This window comes from Ahaetulla prasina, chromosome 5 (genome assembly GCF_028640845.1).
Source record: "Ahaetulla prasina isolate Xishuangbanna chromosome 5, ASM2864084v1, whole genome shotgun sequence".
NCBI classification, from domain to species: domain Eukaryota; kingdom Metazoa; phylum Chordata; class Lepidosauria; order Squamata; family Colubridae; genus Ahaetulla; species Ahaetulla prasina.
Genome location: NC_080543.1, coordinates 26,977,866 through 26,996,959, shown reverse-complemented (window position 1 = coordinate 26,996,959; position 19,094 = coordinate 26,977,866). Strand labels below are relative to the sequence as shown.

Genomic DNA, 19,094 nt, shown 5'->3' with positions numbered 1-19,094 from the left:
GTTCTGTAATTCTGAAATGTGCTAAATATTTCATTTAGCAAAAAATGACATTTAATTTCTAATGTTTAGACCATGCGTTTGCAATGTCGTATACCCTTTACCAGGGGTGGGTTCTACTTACTTTTACTACTGGTTCGCAATGGGAGGGCACACATGTACGCACTTCTGTGCATGCACAGAGTCCCCTTGATGACGTTGGGGTGGGTGGGTGGAGCCTCCCGCCGGTTTTACTATCGGTTCTTTAGAACCGGACAGAACCACGAGCAACCCACCACTGCCCTTTACTCAAAGAAAAACAAGAGAACAACTGTGAATGAGAAATACATATTGAAATTCAAATTTGTCTTCTACTTTTTTTAACTGCAGTATGTTGTGGTAACAGTCTGTTTGAAAGCTGGCTTAGAAACCACAGCATGGACAAAGGTGAGTATGAATATTAAGTCAGTAGTAGGAATTTCAAATTCGTTTTTGCTGTCTAAAATTGAATTGCAATTTTATCTAGAAGGAAAAAAGATCACCAATTCACTTTCAGAATTCACACTTAAAATAACATGTGAGGATAAAGATGTAGCCTTTAGATAGGGATGTGGACAGTCCCTGGGGGCTCATAGGCATTTGAAGAATTTCACAGATAGCTACGATTCAGTAAAAACAACATGAGTATTAATAACCCTTTCCATCGTTTGTATTTGGCAATTAAAATGGGAAAGATATAGATCACAGAAATCACAAATGGTCTGAAAATGGTCTTCCTTGGAAAGTAAATGGAAGAAGAGGCCTCCAGCTCATGCATGATAACTTCCCCCCTCCCCACATGCAATGTATTTATCTTACCAAAGACCCAAAACTCTGGAATCCTAGATTATGGCAGAAACTGAAAAATGGTTAGTATATTTATAGCTGGGAAATAGAATCTTCCCCCCTTGTTCAATTATCCATGACTGTGTCTCTTTAAAAATCCTTTCAACTGCAATTCCATCAGTCCCAGCTAGGATAACCGCTGGCAATACTGTCTGGAGTTGACAAGGTTAGGATTGTTGGACTTATGAGGTACCGAGTCTGGGAAGACTAGGAAAAAACATGCCAGAATAACAACTGTTATAAAAGTTTCCTTTTTAAAGAACTTGCTTTCATAATTTATAGAATTATAAAATCACAGGGTTGGAAGAGACCTTGCATATCTTTTGGTTGAACTCTCTGCCCAAGGCAGAAATTCTCAGGCCAACCCCGACAAATTGCTGTCCAGTTTTTTTGAAGACATCCAGTGACATAGCACACAAAATTCCAGGAAGCAAGTTATTCCATTGCTTGAAAGTTCTCAAAAAATTCATTTCAAGTTTACATTTCTCTCTGTTAAATTTCCACCCATTGGTTCTTGTCCTATTATCATTGCTCTGGAGAATAACTCTATACCAGGGATCTTAAACTCGTGGCCCATGGGTCAGATGCGTCATGTGCTGGCCACGCCCATGCCCAGTTTACCAAAGGGGGGAAGTCATTGATATGTCATGTGATGATGCCATGACAACACGAGTTTGACACACCTGCTCTATACCTTCTGCCCTTCAGATATTGGAAGACCACTATCAGGTCTCTCTTTAGTCTCCCCTTTTTAGGCTAAATACATCTAGTTCTTTAAACTGTTCTTTTTAGCATTTAGAGTCTAGGTCCTCTCTGTTGCTTATCTGCACTTGGGATCAAGTTGAGATGTTTACTGTCTTGTTTTATTGTAGTTTGCTTGTCAAACTATTTCCACAAAAGATTGTTCTACTGATTTTAATATTCTACTGTTTGGGAGACAGAGTATGCTCACCATTTCTATGGATGGAAAACAGATCACTGACAAAAACAAAAATAAAAGATCACAAGTTAATATGCTGGAGCTGAATTCAGTACTTACAGTATGTGCAAACTTAAATCCTTTACTGAAAGCATACATACCTTTTTCATCTCCATCTCATTCCCAAACTTTCAATCTTCATCTAAATCTACAGTTGATTGAATTATATGAATATACATCTTATTGCAATATTGGGACACATTTCAATTTTATTAATTATTACAGCTAGAAGTTGTTTTATTTTTCACAATATTTACATGTATCATTACATTTTTTTATAAGATAGATGAAACCGGATTTTGAAATGTTTTCTGCTATAAATAGATATTTTGTGAATATGCTATGTTTCGGGAATCATTTAAAGCATATATGGTATTCATGATAGTAATGGAAAGAAGTATCATGGAAAAATAATTTAAAAAATTGAAATAAAAATATTTGGAAAATAATATTTATGAACATTTAAAAACATAAGGAAGATTAGCCCCACTTCAATACAATACAATACAGTTGCTTCAATTAATCTGTAATTTGAACTTAATATGGAATACTCAGTGCATCTTATTAAAGGAAGATATTGAGACCGAAATAGAAGGTCATGGTAAATTACTGATCTCTTGATGGAAACAGTGCCAATAGCTTAATATTCTGTAAAATGTAAAAGGAATATGAATGAATAAAACATTATTATTTTGCTTTTATATTTTATAACTTAATTTAAAAATTTATGGAAGGAGAAATTAATATTTTAAAAATAATCTAGATTTTCTGAAAATCACACATGAACATGTAGCATACTTTTATTTTTACTTTTTTTCTTCTTATATCACTCAAAGGGACTTGGTGGGTTCAGTAGCTAAGAAACTGAGCTTGTCAATCAGAAGGTCGGCAGTTCAGCGGTTCAAATATCTAGCACCACTGAGCAGAGTGAGCTCCCGTTACTTCTCCCAGCTTCTGCCAACAAAGCAGTTCAAAAAATAGGGACCACCTTTGGTGGGAAGGTAACAGCGTTCCGTGCATCTTCAGCATTTAGTCATGCCAGCCACATGACCACGGAGACATCTTTGGACAGCGCTGGCTCTTCAGCTTAGAAACAGAGATTAGCACCGCCTCCTAGAGCCAGAAATGACTAGCACGCATATGTGGGGGAACCTTTACCTTTATGACTCAAAGTTTATAATAATTTTTAAATTATGTTTTTCCTGCTTTTAATGAGAGTTCTACAATGCTAAATTTGAATGCAGGTAAAGATGCTGTTGAATGTGCAAATTACTATCATTTTTTTTGTCAATTGTAAGCACTTAGCATTTAGACTTATATACTGCTTTACATTTTAATTAAAAAAAAACAGTTTATCCTGGGCAGTGCTGTTTTCTAAAATAGCATCAATCCTTGACAAATAATAGTTTGCTGATTGATATTTGAAATATATTTGACTCAGCAGTGGAAGAATTGTTGGATGAGGAAAAGAATTTTGATATAAGTGCAGTGAAAATTTTTGGAGCAAGTTTCAGCCATATTAGGATTTCCATCTTTTTTATTATTTAAATTAATTGAGGTTGAATTCAATTGTTTTTACAGCAACTGTTCGTTTTTAACAACTGCTATGTACAGCAACCAGATGCAGTTAGTAGTGATCAAAAGTATCTTTGTGCCAAATCATTGCAATTATAACCTTTTCAGCTCTTTAAAGTGAAGTGAAGCTCAAGTAAGACAGCTGATCCTATGGTGAAATTAATTAAGTGACATATTTTTTCACAACTAATTACTACTTCATTTTTTTTAAAAAAAAGGTTGTTCACTTTAATATGCTGGAAGTATAAAATGATTGAAGAAGAAGTATGATAATCACACTACTGTTTTTGCTTCATATTCATAAATATATTAACATATTTTGTATATACATTATATACAATAATAACAATATAAGAAGAATAATATGTAAATGAAATCTTAAAGTATATTTGTAAACTCAGTGATTTTGAGCTTCCAGGTTAATTAACCCTAACAATTAATTTTTTGAATTAACAAGCACTATATGGAATATTTAAAAGCATATGTTTTAAGTTTGAGGAGGTGACAGCAAAGAGCAACATGCTGACCAAGAGAAAAAACAGTTTCAACATTTTCTTTTCTTTTCTTTTCACCAATCTTGTTGCTGGCATAAAATCAAGTATCAATCTTGAATGAGATTCAATCTTGAATCTCAAAAATCTGAAAAATAATAATCAACAATGTCTTTCAAAGAGAGACCAATAAAAAATTAGCTCCTTTGGAACTTCTTCAAATCATACCAATTAGAAATTTATTTGGATGAACAACCAATCAGAAATTAGATTCAAGAATTGCAATGATCTGCTCCAATTAGAGATTAGTTCTGTTAAGAAACATAAGAGCTCATTAGTTCCTGCTCAGTTGCTTGTGAGTTGCCAAGAAATGTGCTACAGAATAGACCAGGTTCAACTCTGAAGATGGCTTCCCACAATTCCTGGCAAAACATCAATTAATTAGGCCTTAGCTTAATATTCTGGAAGCTTATCATCATCATTGGTTCATATTGTGAGGAAATAATGGGTGGGTTCCACTTACCTTTACTACCGGTTCACAGTGGGAGCGCAGAAGTTTCTGTGCATGTGCAGATCACCCATGAGGACCTGGCGGGTGGGCGGAGCCTCCTGCCAGTTTTACTACCGGTTCTATGGAACTGGACAGAACTGAGAGCAAGCCACCACTGGGAAGTAAAACTGGGATTGCTGCCTGTATTTGGGAAAAGCAGCTGTAGCTAAGCAGAAATGCTTTTCATCCCCATTTCCTCAAAACTCAGCACAGCTCCCGATTTTTCCCAGAAACTTGAGAGGAGTTGGCTCATTCAGCCCTTCATTCATTCTCTCCCACTCACAATTTACTCACAAGTATCCATGCCAGCATTCCAGCTGCATGGCTAATTGAGCCACACTTTATACTATGGTGTGATCAGTATTGAAAAACAAAAGATCTTCACACAAATATAATTGCTAATCTGGAACTGTTCATAGGTATTGGACTACATTTCCCAAAAGTTTCTATCAGCATGTCAACTACCATGGAACATGGTAGAGCCCTAAATTTTCAGCCCCTGAATTGCATTGTCAGAATGTGCAGAATTAAAAGTTGCCTGTGAAAATGTCATTTGTTTAATGATGAGCTTTGTTTATGTGTTAGGGTTTTTCTATTGTTAGATTTAGTTTGAAGGGAAGATTGCACGAAAAGATTTAAAATTCAAAAACATGTTTAGGAATTAATTTGCTTTGTGTATTCAAGATATTGGTGATATTCTCTGGTGGTTTACAGGAATTATAAGAAACGGCAAAAAATCCCTATAAAGTAAAGCTAATTTATTATGAAATTAATTAGCAATCATAATACATGAAACACTTTTTTTTTGCCATAATCACTTAAGGGACAGAAAGAGACAGTCTCAAATATATTCCGCTATTTTATTTTGATTTGTTATTTTACAATAATTTTCTACCTATCTAGAAATCAACAGCTTTTTATATTTATCATTTCTTAATTTTCGTACTGTTTCTCTAACCTGCAGTATAGTCCCTGCTAGTCTTTACATTTAGTCTGTCCTGAGTTTTAGTTCTCATATTCATATTCTTTCATTTTCCTCATTTTCTTGTTTCATTTCTGCTGCTTCTCAGGAGTTGTCTTTGTATTGAACAAGCACATTTTCTTCACTACATAAATTAACTTCCTTCAATTCATATAATGGATTTGAGGTAAAATACAATGCTACATTAAGTGCTATGTGGAACCACAACTATAATTCTGTCTGTAGTGGAGCACAGCAGTATCCCAACAGTTCTAAGGAATCTTGGCAAGCTTTGGAGGTCTCCCACAACATTAGTCTGTCTCACATCCTTCCATTTTAAAATACTCCCAAGATTGATCCAGGCATTTTTGACTCTTTGGAGATCTAATTTGCATTGAAGAAATTATGAGTACAGACATGCTAGTATATTTTTATGTCTAAAACTCACAAAGAATTATCAGCCAATCAGTTCTTGTCCTTTCTGGTATGAAACCTTGACATTTCTCACAATTCACTATTGACATTTCCTGAGCTGAAATTACCTTATTCAGCCATAAAGTAATTTTGGCATAAAGATGGATTGCAAACACATGATGATGATGATGATGATGATGATGATGATGATGATATGCAATCAGCAGTGGTTTTTATGTTGCCTCAGTGCCAGGACTCCACTGTTATTTGCAATTGTTGTTAGTTGCAAAGTCGTGTCCGACCATCGCGACCCCATGGACAATGTTCCTCCAGACCTTCCTGTCCTCTACTATCCTCTGGAGTCCATTTAAGCTCATGCCTACTGCTTCAGTGACTCCATCCAGCCACCTCATTCTCTGTCATCCCGTTCTTCTTTTGCCCTCAATCTTTCCCAGCATTAGGCTCTTCTCCAATGAGTCCTTCCTTCTCATTAGGTGGCCAAAATATTTGAGTTTCATCTTCAGGATCTGGCCTTCTAAAGAGCAGTCAGGGTTGATTTCCTCTAGGACTGACCAGTTGTTGCTTGCAATACTCGCCCCAATTTGAAGCGTCCCAATTTGAAGCGTGATATGTGTTTATTTGCTTTCCTTCTCTTTTTTTCTTCTTTTGATGTATTATTTTAAATCCTGTTCCTGGCAAGGGTCTTGCAAGCCAGACAGTGGCTTCATGGTTTAGAATTATATATAAGCCTAAACAAACAACCAAGGATATACAGCTTGTTTACAGCTATTTCTTTCTTTCTTTCTTATCACAGAATTTAAACAAACAATCTTTCTCCAATCTTCTACCAAATGCATTTTTTCCTTCCTAGATTAGGAGAAAGGCAGGATGCCTGAAAGTGATGCTAGAACAAGAGGGGGCATGTAAGGAAGTGGAGTGGCCACACTCACATTGGCTTTCTCTCCATTCATCAAGATGTGATAATCATAAACTAATATATAACTCTTCAGATACACATAAGCACATATACGTACAGTGTTGCCCACTCCCATTTCAAATACTCATGTCAAGTATATTTGACATTTACAAAAGATTCTTCCCTCAAATGAATGTGAGGAACAGTGATATCTAGGTGGCTATTTAAACTAAGTTCATAGAAACAATATGCCTTTTAATATAAAAGAATAGATGTTTCAGGTAGATGCCTTGTAGAAAGCCTGTTAATCATGAAAAGGCTGCAGTGTTACATTCATTTTCCTAGAATTAAGTTCTGACTGACCAGACATTTCACATTTCTGGAGAATCTAGAGGATTTTTAAAAATATTATAAGCACTGTTAGGACCAAAAAAAAATTCTCTTTTGATTTAGTGCATTTGAAACATCATGGAGAATTTCACATGTGAATGCATACTAAGAATAGTTTTTTAGTCTGAGGGGCTGACAGCAGCAAGCAACATGCTAGCCAAGAGAACACAAAGTTTCAACTTTCTCAGAGGTTTCACCAATCTTTCTGCTGGCATAAAATCGAGTGTCGATCTTGAGTGAGGTTGGCCAAACCTTTGGTGGGGGGAAAAAGGACTCAAAGTAAAATAATAGCTGAGGGGCTAAATGAGGCTGGCAAGGGAGAAGAAAGACCTGTGTAATCTTGATGGTGTGTTTCTTTTCTCCTACAGTTCAGTCACTTGGCTGTCTGGGGAAGCATGCTGCTTTGGCTCGTCTTCTTTGGTGTCTACTCTACTATCTGGCCTGTCATTCCTATAGCACCAGACATGCTTGGACAGGTGAGTCATTTGCTGTGAAAGATCAAAAGATCAAGGAGTTTTGGTCATCCCAAACTATCTTAAATAAACCCATGGATTGGTTGATTTTAAGAAAAAAAATCTACTGAAAACTTACTTTCATTTTGTTTAAAACATTCTCAAGAATGGAAAAGTTGCCTTTTTTTAAATAGATAATTGTATAAAATGTAAACACTGGGACTGTAATCCAAATCAACGTTTATTTCCATTTAAATGTTGGGGGAATGCAGCTTTTCTATGAGCTCTCATAAGAAACTTAATAGTGGTGAATATAAACACATATTATGGTTTAACGTGATGGCTTGGTTTCTATAACACCGTCAACCACAGGCTACTAAGTTTCTCGCTTTCATGTGGTGTAGTGTGTCGTGTGATTCCAGCCAATAAGTGATAGAAAGCCACATTTCACATAATATATTTAGTAAAGTTGCCACAAAGCTTACTCAGTCAAAGAAATATTAATCATTGATTGTGCCTGCATATGAATGAACTCAATTATTTCTCCCTGGGTACTGGCTAAATAAACCATAGAAGTTTATTCACTGATTATTTAGGAAGCTAGTAACTCTAGCTGGTTCATCTTGTAACAAGTCAGAGTTGGAAAACAGTTATAAACCATAGACCTTGCCAAAAAGAGAAGTGTTTGAGCAAACATGTTAATTAGTCACAAAAATCAGGATATTTTAGCAAATGAGATGAGCACAATATGTAAATTATTAAATTAGTTTTCCTTAATTCCAGTGAGGAATATTTTGGTGGATAGGAAGTTGCATTCAACAATGGTGGAAAAGGCTGAAGTTGATGGAGTGAAGAATAGATTGAACTGGGATTTTGCCATGATTTCTTGGGGCAAGGATTGTATCTTTCTTTCTTTTAGGCTAACTAAGAGTTTTCTTTTTAAACCCTTGTATGTTCTCTGGAATGCCAGAGTACACAGCAAAATGATGCTCAAAGACCATATGGGAATCTTTGGAACAGAATTGCCCACTCTGGGAATGTTGAATTAAAAGTGAATTAAAGCTGAATTAAAACTGCCTACATTTGGATAGAACAAAAAAAAATGATTTTCTAAGTGGGAAGGCTTAATTTCAGAATGTGCTGTTAATGAGACTTAGATGTGCAAAGTATTATGCTGACATTTTACATACAAACTACCAAATGATGTGTAATGGGATGGAAGAAATCTAAAGCTAGAAAAAGAGAAATCTGAGCACGATAGATCTTGACAGATCATCCGCTTCTAGTCATTGGCATGCATTTGTGACCCAAATTTGATTGTACATTAATACTCTCCTTAGAAGGTATCCTAGTTGGTGGTTTCTTTTACAAAACACCAATTGTAAACCAAAAGTTTTTGCAAGGCATATTATATATCTCCTCAGGATTTTTGAGTATCCTTTTTCTTGGACTTGTGGAAATGAAAGGAAATATACCTGCAAAATAAATTATTGGGGATTTTAACCAGAAGGGGAGCTCTGCATGTCACTTATAGTTAACTCTTAAAATGTTGGTGGGATTTTAGATTTGCTCTTTCAATATCTATTCAGTTCCAGGTGGTGAAATTTTTCCCTTCAGTGTCATGATGTCAGTCTTCGGAGAATAGGGCGAATTAATGATCCTGTCAAAACCACTCAAGTGCCCAATGGGAACAAGAAAAATAGGAGATTTTTTTCAAAAAAAGATTTTTAAAAAAGAGGACATAAGAAAATAAAATCAATCTGTGCCCATTGTGATAAAATAATTGTGCTCTCTGTTAGTAGATGAAATAAAGTTTGCAACATGTATGTTTGCCCCATTTGTATGGTTTTATGAATAACATAAAAGATTTCAAAATGAAATCCAAGCTCCAAAGGAGTTTCTAGAGAGCACATTAGCCCCAATCTCCTTTCCCAGTTTTATAAATATTTCTCAGAGAGAATAAAAGTTCCAAATCTGTGTTCCTGGTCTTTCCTTACCAACCCAGATAGTGCAGGGACAAATATGTTAGCAGCAGAGCGTAACACCATCACATAAATTAAGCAACTTATAGCAGTGGACAAGAGCGTAGCATTTCACTTTGGAGATGTCTGAATTATATTGTGAAATCCCCAGCCTTCTTCCTAAATTCATTTCATTCCAATCCCATTTCTACAATTGTCCATCATAGGGACATTTGCTTTTTCTTTGGAGTTAGATCCAAGCTTCACTTTCCTTTCCATAATGCCTTTCAGGTGTAAGAATTACTCAGCATATGAGCAGCTGCTATTAGCCTATTTTTGCTGTACATGTATGCAAACATGGGATGAAAATGTTGGGGAGGCATGCATGAAGGGCAAGAATAATTCTACATTCACTTTGGAGAGGGGGAAAAAAAGGGAGATGGTCCATGGATTCATTAGTGCTCAACGGTGCAGTGCATCTGTGCAGCTGAGAAGATGGGTGAGTGTAATAGAGGACATCTATTATGAATGAATGCACGGACCATTCATTCACAGTCAAAAGCTTGTTAATACAGCACATGGTTTGTCTTCCAAAGTTAGAGTTAAGCCGCTGATCAAAAATGCAAAGAACCATGGCTGGTGAGAGTAGGGTGTAATAACTTAGTAGGGGCAGTTGTCAATCTCTATATAAAGCAGCTTCTTCTTCATTAATTGCTTGCTCCCTATATGTCTTATGCAAATATTCTGATCAGAAAAGGGATAGAGTTTGAAATCAATCAGCAGTGAAAACTGAATATTGCTCCTAAGAAGAAAAGAAAGAAAGATAAAACCAAGAAAGATAACAATTTTATTTTTACAAAATAAAATAATAATATCTCTCTCCTTTCGAAAAGAAGCAGAATAATAACCAACCCCCAAAAAAGGGACAGTTTAAATGTTATTTATTAGTTCTGAAGTTACTAATAATTTCTTTTAAACAAGGGAACTGTACTCACCATTTTCTGTCAAAGCTGGTAATGATCTAATAAATATTACATTTGTGTTCTGGTTTAAGATAGGGGATAATTGGGTTTTAAACAATTGGCATGGACAGATTTCTAGGGTGAGAAGAAAGAATGACAGCTGACAAAACAGGATTTGCCAGGATCCCTGTGACTGGCAGAGAAACAACTAAGTCCTTAGATATTATTCCACAGCATCCTCAATATATTCTTGGCATCATGATTCTAATTCAGATTTCCATAAATTAGGTTGAAATTGATTATAAGCATCATGCAAAGCAATTAAATGCCTTTTTTACAATCCTGTGTGATAAGCTCAAATGTATTGACTAATATGCTGTATTCTGAATATATTTAAGTTTTAAGTCCACCTATATTTTATTGTCATTAGTTATACGTCATTCATTCCATACTTTACTGGACTTATTTCTGACAACTAGGTATGCCATTTAAGCTATTAGTTAGCTCTACTTGTTTTTATACCTAACGAATTAAATAATATATCTTTGTGTTCTCAATTAACCAGAAACTGATTCCTTTGTTTTTGCATACTAGTCTTATTCCTGAACAGAATCAAATAGAATTTTTTAGAATAGAATAGAATAGAATTTTTTATTGGCCAAGTGTGATTGGACACACAAGGAATTTGTCTTGGTGCATATGCTCTCAGTGTACATACAAATCAGGACATGTTCAGTTACAATTAAAAACTAAGCAAGTTATTTAATTTTGTAGATCTGAATTATAACTGGAATAGCGAGAATAGTTCCAATTAAATAATATCACACACTGAACAATATATTATTAATTAGCCAATGAGATTTCCTTACGTAATAATGTCATTCAGGACTATCTGAATGGCATAATTGAATAGGCCAATATTTCTTCAGCTACATTAAAATTGTCTGAAGCAAGCAAGGGTTTTTTTAACAATGGCTGAAACAGTTGTGGAAGACTTCAAGTAATTTGAGCTCAGTCCTAATTTTGTTGTAGCTACAAGAAAAATATATATGATTGTGTCACACTTGTGGTTAAACATCTGCTCCAGCATAACATTCAGATCTCTGTATAAAGAAATTACACAGAAGCATTTAGTTTCTGTGTGAATATTCTACAAAATGTTTTCTGCTTCAAGCATGTTACTTAATACTCTTTGATCTCACGCTCGTGCGCACACAGAGACACAAATAGAGAGAGAGCGCGCTTCTATATTATTACCAGTAAAATGACAGGGACATGAAGTTGACAGGTGTGAACTTTGTCTCAAAGGAGAAGTTGTTGCATGTTTATAGAATGTAATGCTGCTCAAAAGAAATCCATAGGCCTTAATAATGCATAGACCTAAACATACATATAAACTAGGTGTGTGTGACCCTTAAGTCTCCTAGAATTTTGATTAGTAGAAACTGACTGCTCAGATTCCTTCCATTTTATAACAAATGAGAATTATAGCGTATGAGCATGTATCATTATTTGAAAAAAGAAAAAAAGATTCATTGGTTGTTATTATGTCGATCTGCGCCTCCTGTGGGAGTAAGGCTTTGGTTGCTTTTTTGCATACGTTATAGGCTTAATTAATGCTCTTACTAGATCTTATATTTGAGGCTGACTTTCAACCGTGTTATTGTAATGTAGGTACTGATGAGTCAATATGAAATGCTTGCATCTACCTCTGTTTGTCTTTTGACTGTATTGTTTAAAAGAAGATTCCTCAAATTGCAACAGAAATCGGATCCTGTCTATCTAGATAAGAGGAGCCCACTCATTTTTACTGACTAAGGGCTTGATGGTTAAAGGTTGCTCATCCCTGATATAAACAAACTCTTAGACTCATGATTGGTGATTATAACTACAGTACTGTATATTCCTTAATTTCTGTATTTGAAAGATGTGAGAAAGAGTTCAACTGATCTCCACATTAAATGAATAGAAGGGGATAGTGAGCTAAATGCTAAAATGTGAACAAGGGTTACCAGCCTCAAGGTTTGCACCTTTAATGCAGTGTTTCCCACCCTTGACAACTTTAAGATGGGAACTTTAGCTCCCAGAATTCCCCAGCAATATTAAAGTGGCCAAGATTGCAAAACATTTCTACAAATGTTTTGCAGGGCCGGATTAGCTCAGGCTGTAAGGAGCCTGTTATTAGAACACAGTACTGCAATTACTGCAGGTTCAAGCCCGGCCCAAGGTTAACTCAGTCTTCCATCCTTTATAAGGTAGGTAAAATGAGGACCCAGATTGTTGGGGGGGCAATAAGTTGACTTTGTAAATATACAAATAGAATGAGACTATTGCCTTATACACTGTAAGCCGCCCTGAGTCTTCGGAGAAGGGCGGGATATAAATGTAAAAAAAAACAAAAAAAACAAACAAGGATCTGATCCCAATTCAGATCAAAATCCCATTTCCCCACCCCTACCCATCATTGTTGGTAATACAGGTAGTCTCGACTTATCACCACAATTGAGACCTAAATGTATGTTCCTATGCAAAACAGGTGTTAAGTGAGTTTTGCCCCATTTTACCACTTGGTTGCCACAGTTGTTAAGTGAATCACTGCAGTTGTTAAATCAGTAACCCAGTTGTTAAGTGAATCTGGCTTCCCCACTAACTTTGCTTGTCAAAAGGTCACAAAAGGTGATCACATGACCCCAGGATACTGCAACCCTCATAAATACGAGTCAGTTGCCAAAGGTCCAAATTTTGATCACATGACCATGGGAATGCTGCAATGGTCGTTATGTGAAAAATGGTCATAAGTCCTTTTTTTTCAGTGCCATTGTAACTTTGAACCAAACTTTGAATTAAAAGAACTGTTGTAAAGTTAAGGTTTGCCTACAGTAGCAGCACAAGATGCTTCTCCCAGGAGGCAAAAACTTCGAAGCCTTTGGTAAAGGCCATATTTGGGGACAGGAAACAGATTGCCCAGTGGTATCTTCCAGTTTGGGGGAGAGGGTTTTTATCTTGGTATAAGGTTCTCAGATTTTGTTGTATTGGCTTCCAGGGCACAAAGATGATTTTATTGCATAGTAATCTCACCATCTTCCATTATTTTTAAAAAATGTTTCCATTAAGAAGAGCCTTGCTAAGATCTCAAATATTTTGCTGTGGTTAGACTGGTTTTGAGAGTTTTTTTTTCCCCAAGTGACCTGTTGCTTTGTCTTGTCTGAGAAAGGATTATTTTTATTTGATCATTCATTTGATCACATACATCACTCAAATTTTCCACCACTAAGGTCTACTTTTTAAGCATTTTTGTTATGTATCCAGTTTCCTGTACATTTCCAGACAGAAACAAAAGCACACATTCATGAAGAGAACTTGGATTTAAATTTCCACATTTTCCCAAAAGCAATTTTTAGATTGGTTCCACATGTGAAGATGAGTCCTTTCAGCTAGATGTTCTCAAAGGGTGGTGTTTAGGGATGATGTTGTTTCAGACGACATGTACGTTCACCAATTTGTTCATTTTACTTACTTACTAGTGTTGGGTCTAAATGATCCTGTGGACTATATATGCTTGCCTAAGACAGAAATCATAATGCTTTGTCCCAAAAAATTCAGAGAATTATGTTGTTATTCCATGGTAGGATCCAACACTTCATATGTGGAGAACTCCCAGGTCAACCCAATACTAGAAATTCTTGGGAATTGCTGCCAGTCATGTAGACCAGGGGTCTCCAACCTTGGCAACTTTAAGACTTGTGGACTTCAACTCCCAGAGTTCTCTGGGAGTTGAAGTCCACAAGTCTTAAAGTTGCCAAAGTTGGAGACCCCGATGTAGACAGTGCTGAGCCAAATTACCTGACTTGATAACAAATCTTCCTATGTTTGTGTATCTTTTTTTTTTAAAAAAAAAGCATGTAAGGCAAGTTATTTCAAATTCAATATATAGAAACTGGATTAAAAAAAATTAAGACATCTAGCGGCCTTAAAATTAAACTTTATTATATTTTATTTTGGAATATAATCTGGAACATAGCTATGCCTTTTAACTTTTGCTGAATATAGGTAGTTCTCGACCATATTGGAGCTCAAAGTTTCTGCTGCTAAGCAAGACAGTTATTAGGTGAATTGTGTCTCGTTTTATGACCTTCTTTGCCATCATTAAGAAAATCCCTGAAGTTGTGAAGTGAGTTTGGCTTCCCCCATTAATTTTTCTTGTCTGAAGCCAGCTGGAAAGGTTACGAATGGTGATCACGTAGCCCTGACACAGTGGAACTGTCATAAGTACATGCCAGTTGTCGAGTGCCTGAATTTTGATCACCTGACCATGGGAGTGCTGCAATGGTTGTAAGAATGAAAACTCATCATAAGTCAATGTCCACTAAACAAATGGTTATAAGTCAAGGCCTACCCATACATTGCTTTCAACCTAGATGTTTAATTGACAATCCTGGTTGTATTTTCCAGACAGTAACTTCTTTCCCCTCTGTGAAAATCCAATATTATTTCAGCTGCTCTCCCAGAGCCAACTGACAATTATAGTATCAAACATAAAATGTGGCTAATAATTAATATATTTTATCAGGATTACAGTTTAGAGAAGTTGGGGAAAGTTATTGCAGAAAGTTGATCAGAGAAAGAGGACTTTGTGAGGAGCAAGATTAGATAGACCTCCAGTTTTGATTTCAAATAATTTGAAATTTAACGGTACAATTTTGTTAATTCTACTTGAAACCTACTGTTGAAACAGTCAGCATTAAATTTCAGCCTTATTCTTTAACTTCTCTCTTCAGTGTTGATGATGGGATTACATTATATATCTTTAAAATATCTGGTGTTATTGAGCATCAGTGTGAACTCATACATTGCCTGAACTGCATAGTTCCAAACAGTTAGTTGACCAAATGTACTATAAAGGTAAAGGTAAAGGTTCCCCTCGCACATACGTGCTAGTCGTTGCTGACTCTAGGGGGCGGTGCTCATCTCCGTTTCAAAGGCGAAGAGCCAGCGCTGTCCGAAAACGTCTCCGTGGTCATGTGGCCGGCATGACTCAATGCCAAAGGTGCATGGAATGCTGTTATCTTCCCACCAAAGGTGGTCCCTATTTTTTCTACTTGCATTTTTACGTGCTTTCGAAACTGCTAGGTTGGCAGAAGCAGAACGGGAGCTCACCCCGTTACACGGCAGCACTAGGGATTCAAACCACCGAGCTGCCGAACTTTTTTTTTTTATTTGCATTTATATCCTGCCCTTCTCCGAAGACTCAGGGCGGCTTACACTGTGTTAAGCAATAGTCTTCATCCATTTGTATATTATATACAAAGTCAACTTATTGGCCCCAACAATCTGGGTCCTCATTTTACCTATCTTATAAAGGATGGAAGGCTGAGTCAACCTTGGGCCTGGTGGGACTTGAACTTGCAGTAATTGCAAGCAGCTGTGTTAATAACAGACTGTCTTAGTCTGTTGAGCCATCAGAGGCCCAACTTTCGATCGACAAATCAGCTCAACATCCTAGCCCCTGAGCCACCGCGTCTATAAAGAGACTAAAATCTCAGTGTGGGCAATTGTCTGAATACACTACCCAAAGAATGAGAACACTGATACTCAATAACTACACTTCCAGCAAGTTTATGATACTAACACCCAAGGTGCCATTTGCCTTGAACTCTATCCTTGTGGGGGTTGAGGGGAGAGAAACACTGGGAGATTATTTTTCTGGTGTGCCAGACTTTACACTGAAAAATCATCACTCGCATATATCTTTCAGGTTGTGTGATTTGCTGAGTCTGATCACTGTTTTGGCATGGCCACCAGAAGGGTTAGGAAGCTTGGTCGTTCCTGAAAAGCTCTCCTTCCCTTCTGCCAAGCCTTATCAGTACAGTATGCTATATTAATTACTTAATTAATTAGCAGAGGGAGCAGAAACAGGATTGTGCATTGAGACAACATACCAGAGATAGGCGACTTCTGTATATACAGTAAGTTATCCGTGAGCATAGAGAAGCTTCAAAGCCCCCTGACTCAATTTGCTGCTTCAAAGAGGGTTTCTGCTTCAGTTCACTAATCTGATTCAGTGGGGCAATTCAATCAAAGCTTCACTGAATCAAAAACCATTTTCTTGGCCTTAATATCTTATGCTTAGTATTCTACTATTCTTCACATCACTGGGCTAGACCAGGTCCTCATATTTTTCTCAACACCTTTATCTTTTTTTCTTTTTATTTCCTCGTACTTTTATTGGGTATACTTAGAAAACTGCCAGTTCCAATTGTGATTTGTTTGTGTCTAATCTCTCACATTTTACACCACAGTATTGATTTACTTGTTTACTTATTTACTTATATTTATTTTTTATATTATATTTTATATTATATATTTTATATATTATATATTATATATTATATTATATATTATATATATATATATATATTATATATATATTATATATTATATATATATTATATATTTTATATTATATAATATATATTTATATTATATTTATTTACTTTACTTAAAACCCTTCCATACTTCCACCTCTCACAATACTTGACAACACAGTATCAACAGTAGAAACCTTCAAATTTCTGGGTTCTATCATATCGCAAGATCTCAAATGGACAGCTAACATCAAAAACATCATTAAAAAAGGACAACAAAGAATGTTCTTTCTGCGCCAACTCAGTAAGCTCAAACTGCCCAAGGAGCTGCTGATCCAATTCTACAGAGGAATTATTGAGTCTGTCATTTGCACCTCTATAACTGTCTGGTTCGGTTCTGCAACCCAACAAGAAAAACACAGACTTCAGAGGATAATTAGAACTGCAGAAAAAATAATTGCTACCAACTTGCCTTCCATTGAGGACCTGTATACTGCACGAATCAAGAAGAGGGCCGTGAAAATATTTGCAGATCCCTCGCATCCTGGACATAAACTGTTTCAACTCCTACCCTCAAAACGACGCTATAGAGCACTGCACACCAGAACAACTAGACACAAGAACAGTTTTTTCCCGAAGGCCATCATTCTGCTAAACAAATAATTCCCTCAACACTGTCAGACTATTTACTGAATCTGCACTACTATTAATCGTTTCATAGCTCCCATCACCAATCTCTTTCCACTTATGACTGTATGACTATAACTTGTTGCTGGCAATCCTTATGATTTATATTGATATATTGATCATCAATTGTGTTGTAAATGTTGTACCTTGATGAACGTATCTTTTCTTTTATGTACACTGAGAGCATATGCACCAAGACAAATTCCTTGTGTGTCCAATCACACTTGGCCAATAAAATTCTATTCTATTCTATTCTATTCTATTCTATATGTCACCTACAGCTGGTCCTCCATTTACAACCACAATTGGGACCAGAATTTCTGTTGCTAAACAAAGCAGTTGTTAAGCAAGTTGTACCCAATTTTACAACCTGTTTTGCCATGGTTAAGTGAATTGTTGCAGTTGTTAAGTGACTCAGACGGTTGTTAAGCAAATCCAACTTCCCCTGTTGGCAGAAAGTGAAGAGGAACTAAAAAGCCTCTTGATGCGGGTGAAGGACGAGAGTGCAAAAGTTGGCTTGAAACTCAACATTAAGAAAACTAAGATCTTGGCATCTGACCCTCTCAATTACTGGCAGATAGATGGGGAAGAAATGGAGGTAGTGACAGATTTTATTTTCCTGGGCTCCAAGATCACTGCAGATGGGGACTGCAGCCAAGAAATTAAAAGACACTTGTTCCTGGGGAGGAAAGCTATGGCAAATCTAGACAGTGTACTAAAAAGCAGAGACATCACCCTGCCAACAAAAATATGTATAGTCAAGGCTATGGTGTTCCCAGTTGCAATGTATGGCTGTGAAAGTTGGACCATAAGAAAGACTGAGCGCCAAAGAATTGAGGCCTTTGAACTCTGGTACTGGAGAAGACTCCTGCAAGTCCCTTGGACTGCAAGGCGAATAAATAAGTCAGTTACAGAGGAGATCAATCCTGACTGCTCTTTAGAAGGCCATATCCTGAAGATGAAACTGAAATATTTTGGCCACCTAATGAGAAAGAAGGACTCACTGGAGAAGAGCCTAATGCTGGGAAAGTTTGAGGACAAAAGAAGAAGGGGCAACAGAGAACGAGGTGGCTGGATGGAGTCACTGAAGCAGTAGGCGTGAGTTTAAATGGACTCCAGAGGATGGTAGAGGACAGGAAGGCCTGGAGGAAAGTTGTCCATGGGGTCACGATGGGTCGGACACGATTTCGCAACTAACAACAACAACTTCCTCTGTTGGCGTTGCCTATTGGAAACTTCCCAAGGGGTTGCAAATGGCAATCATGTGATCTGGATGCTGCAACCATCATGAATACATGCCAGTTGCCAACTGCCCAAATTTTGATCATGAGGATGTTGTGATAGTCATAAATGCAAGGACCAATTTTAAATCACCTTTTTAGTGCTATTGTAGCTACAAATAGTCACTAAACTACTGGTTATAAGTTGAGAACCAGTTTGCACTGGTTCAGGCGAACCAGTTGTTAAATTACTCCTCCCCCCACTATCAAAGTGGATTCTGGGCACTGCGCTGCAATGGGGAAATGGGCA

At 36.7% G+C, this 19,094-nt stretch overlaps 1 protein-coding gene across 1 annotated transcript in view; it reads left to right on the top strand.

Annotated features, from left to right (window-relative positions):
* The window catches only part of ATP8A2 (ATPase phospholipid transporting 8A2), a gene marked incomplete at its 5' end in the record, with an annotated part of 398,725 nt that overhangs the window by 269,735 nt on the left and 109,896 nt on the right, over nucleotides 1–19,094 (top strand). The window contains 2 exons of the mRNA XM_058185167.1: nucleotides 367–423; nucleotides 7,506–7,613. Of these exons, the coding sequence (XP_058041150.1) occupies nucleotides 367–423; nucleotides 7,506–7,613 (165 nt within the window). The remainder of the gene's footprint in view (nucleotides 1–366; nucleotides 424–7,505; nucleotides 7,614–19,094) is intronic.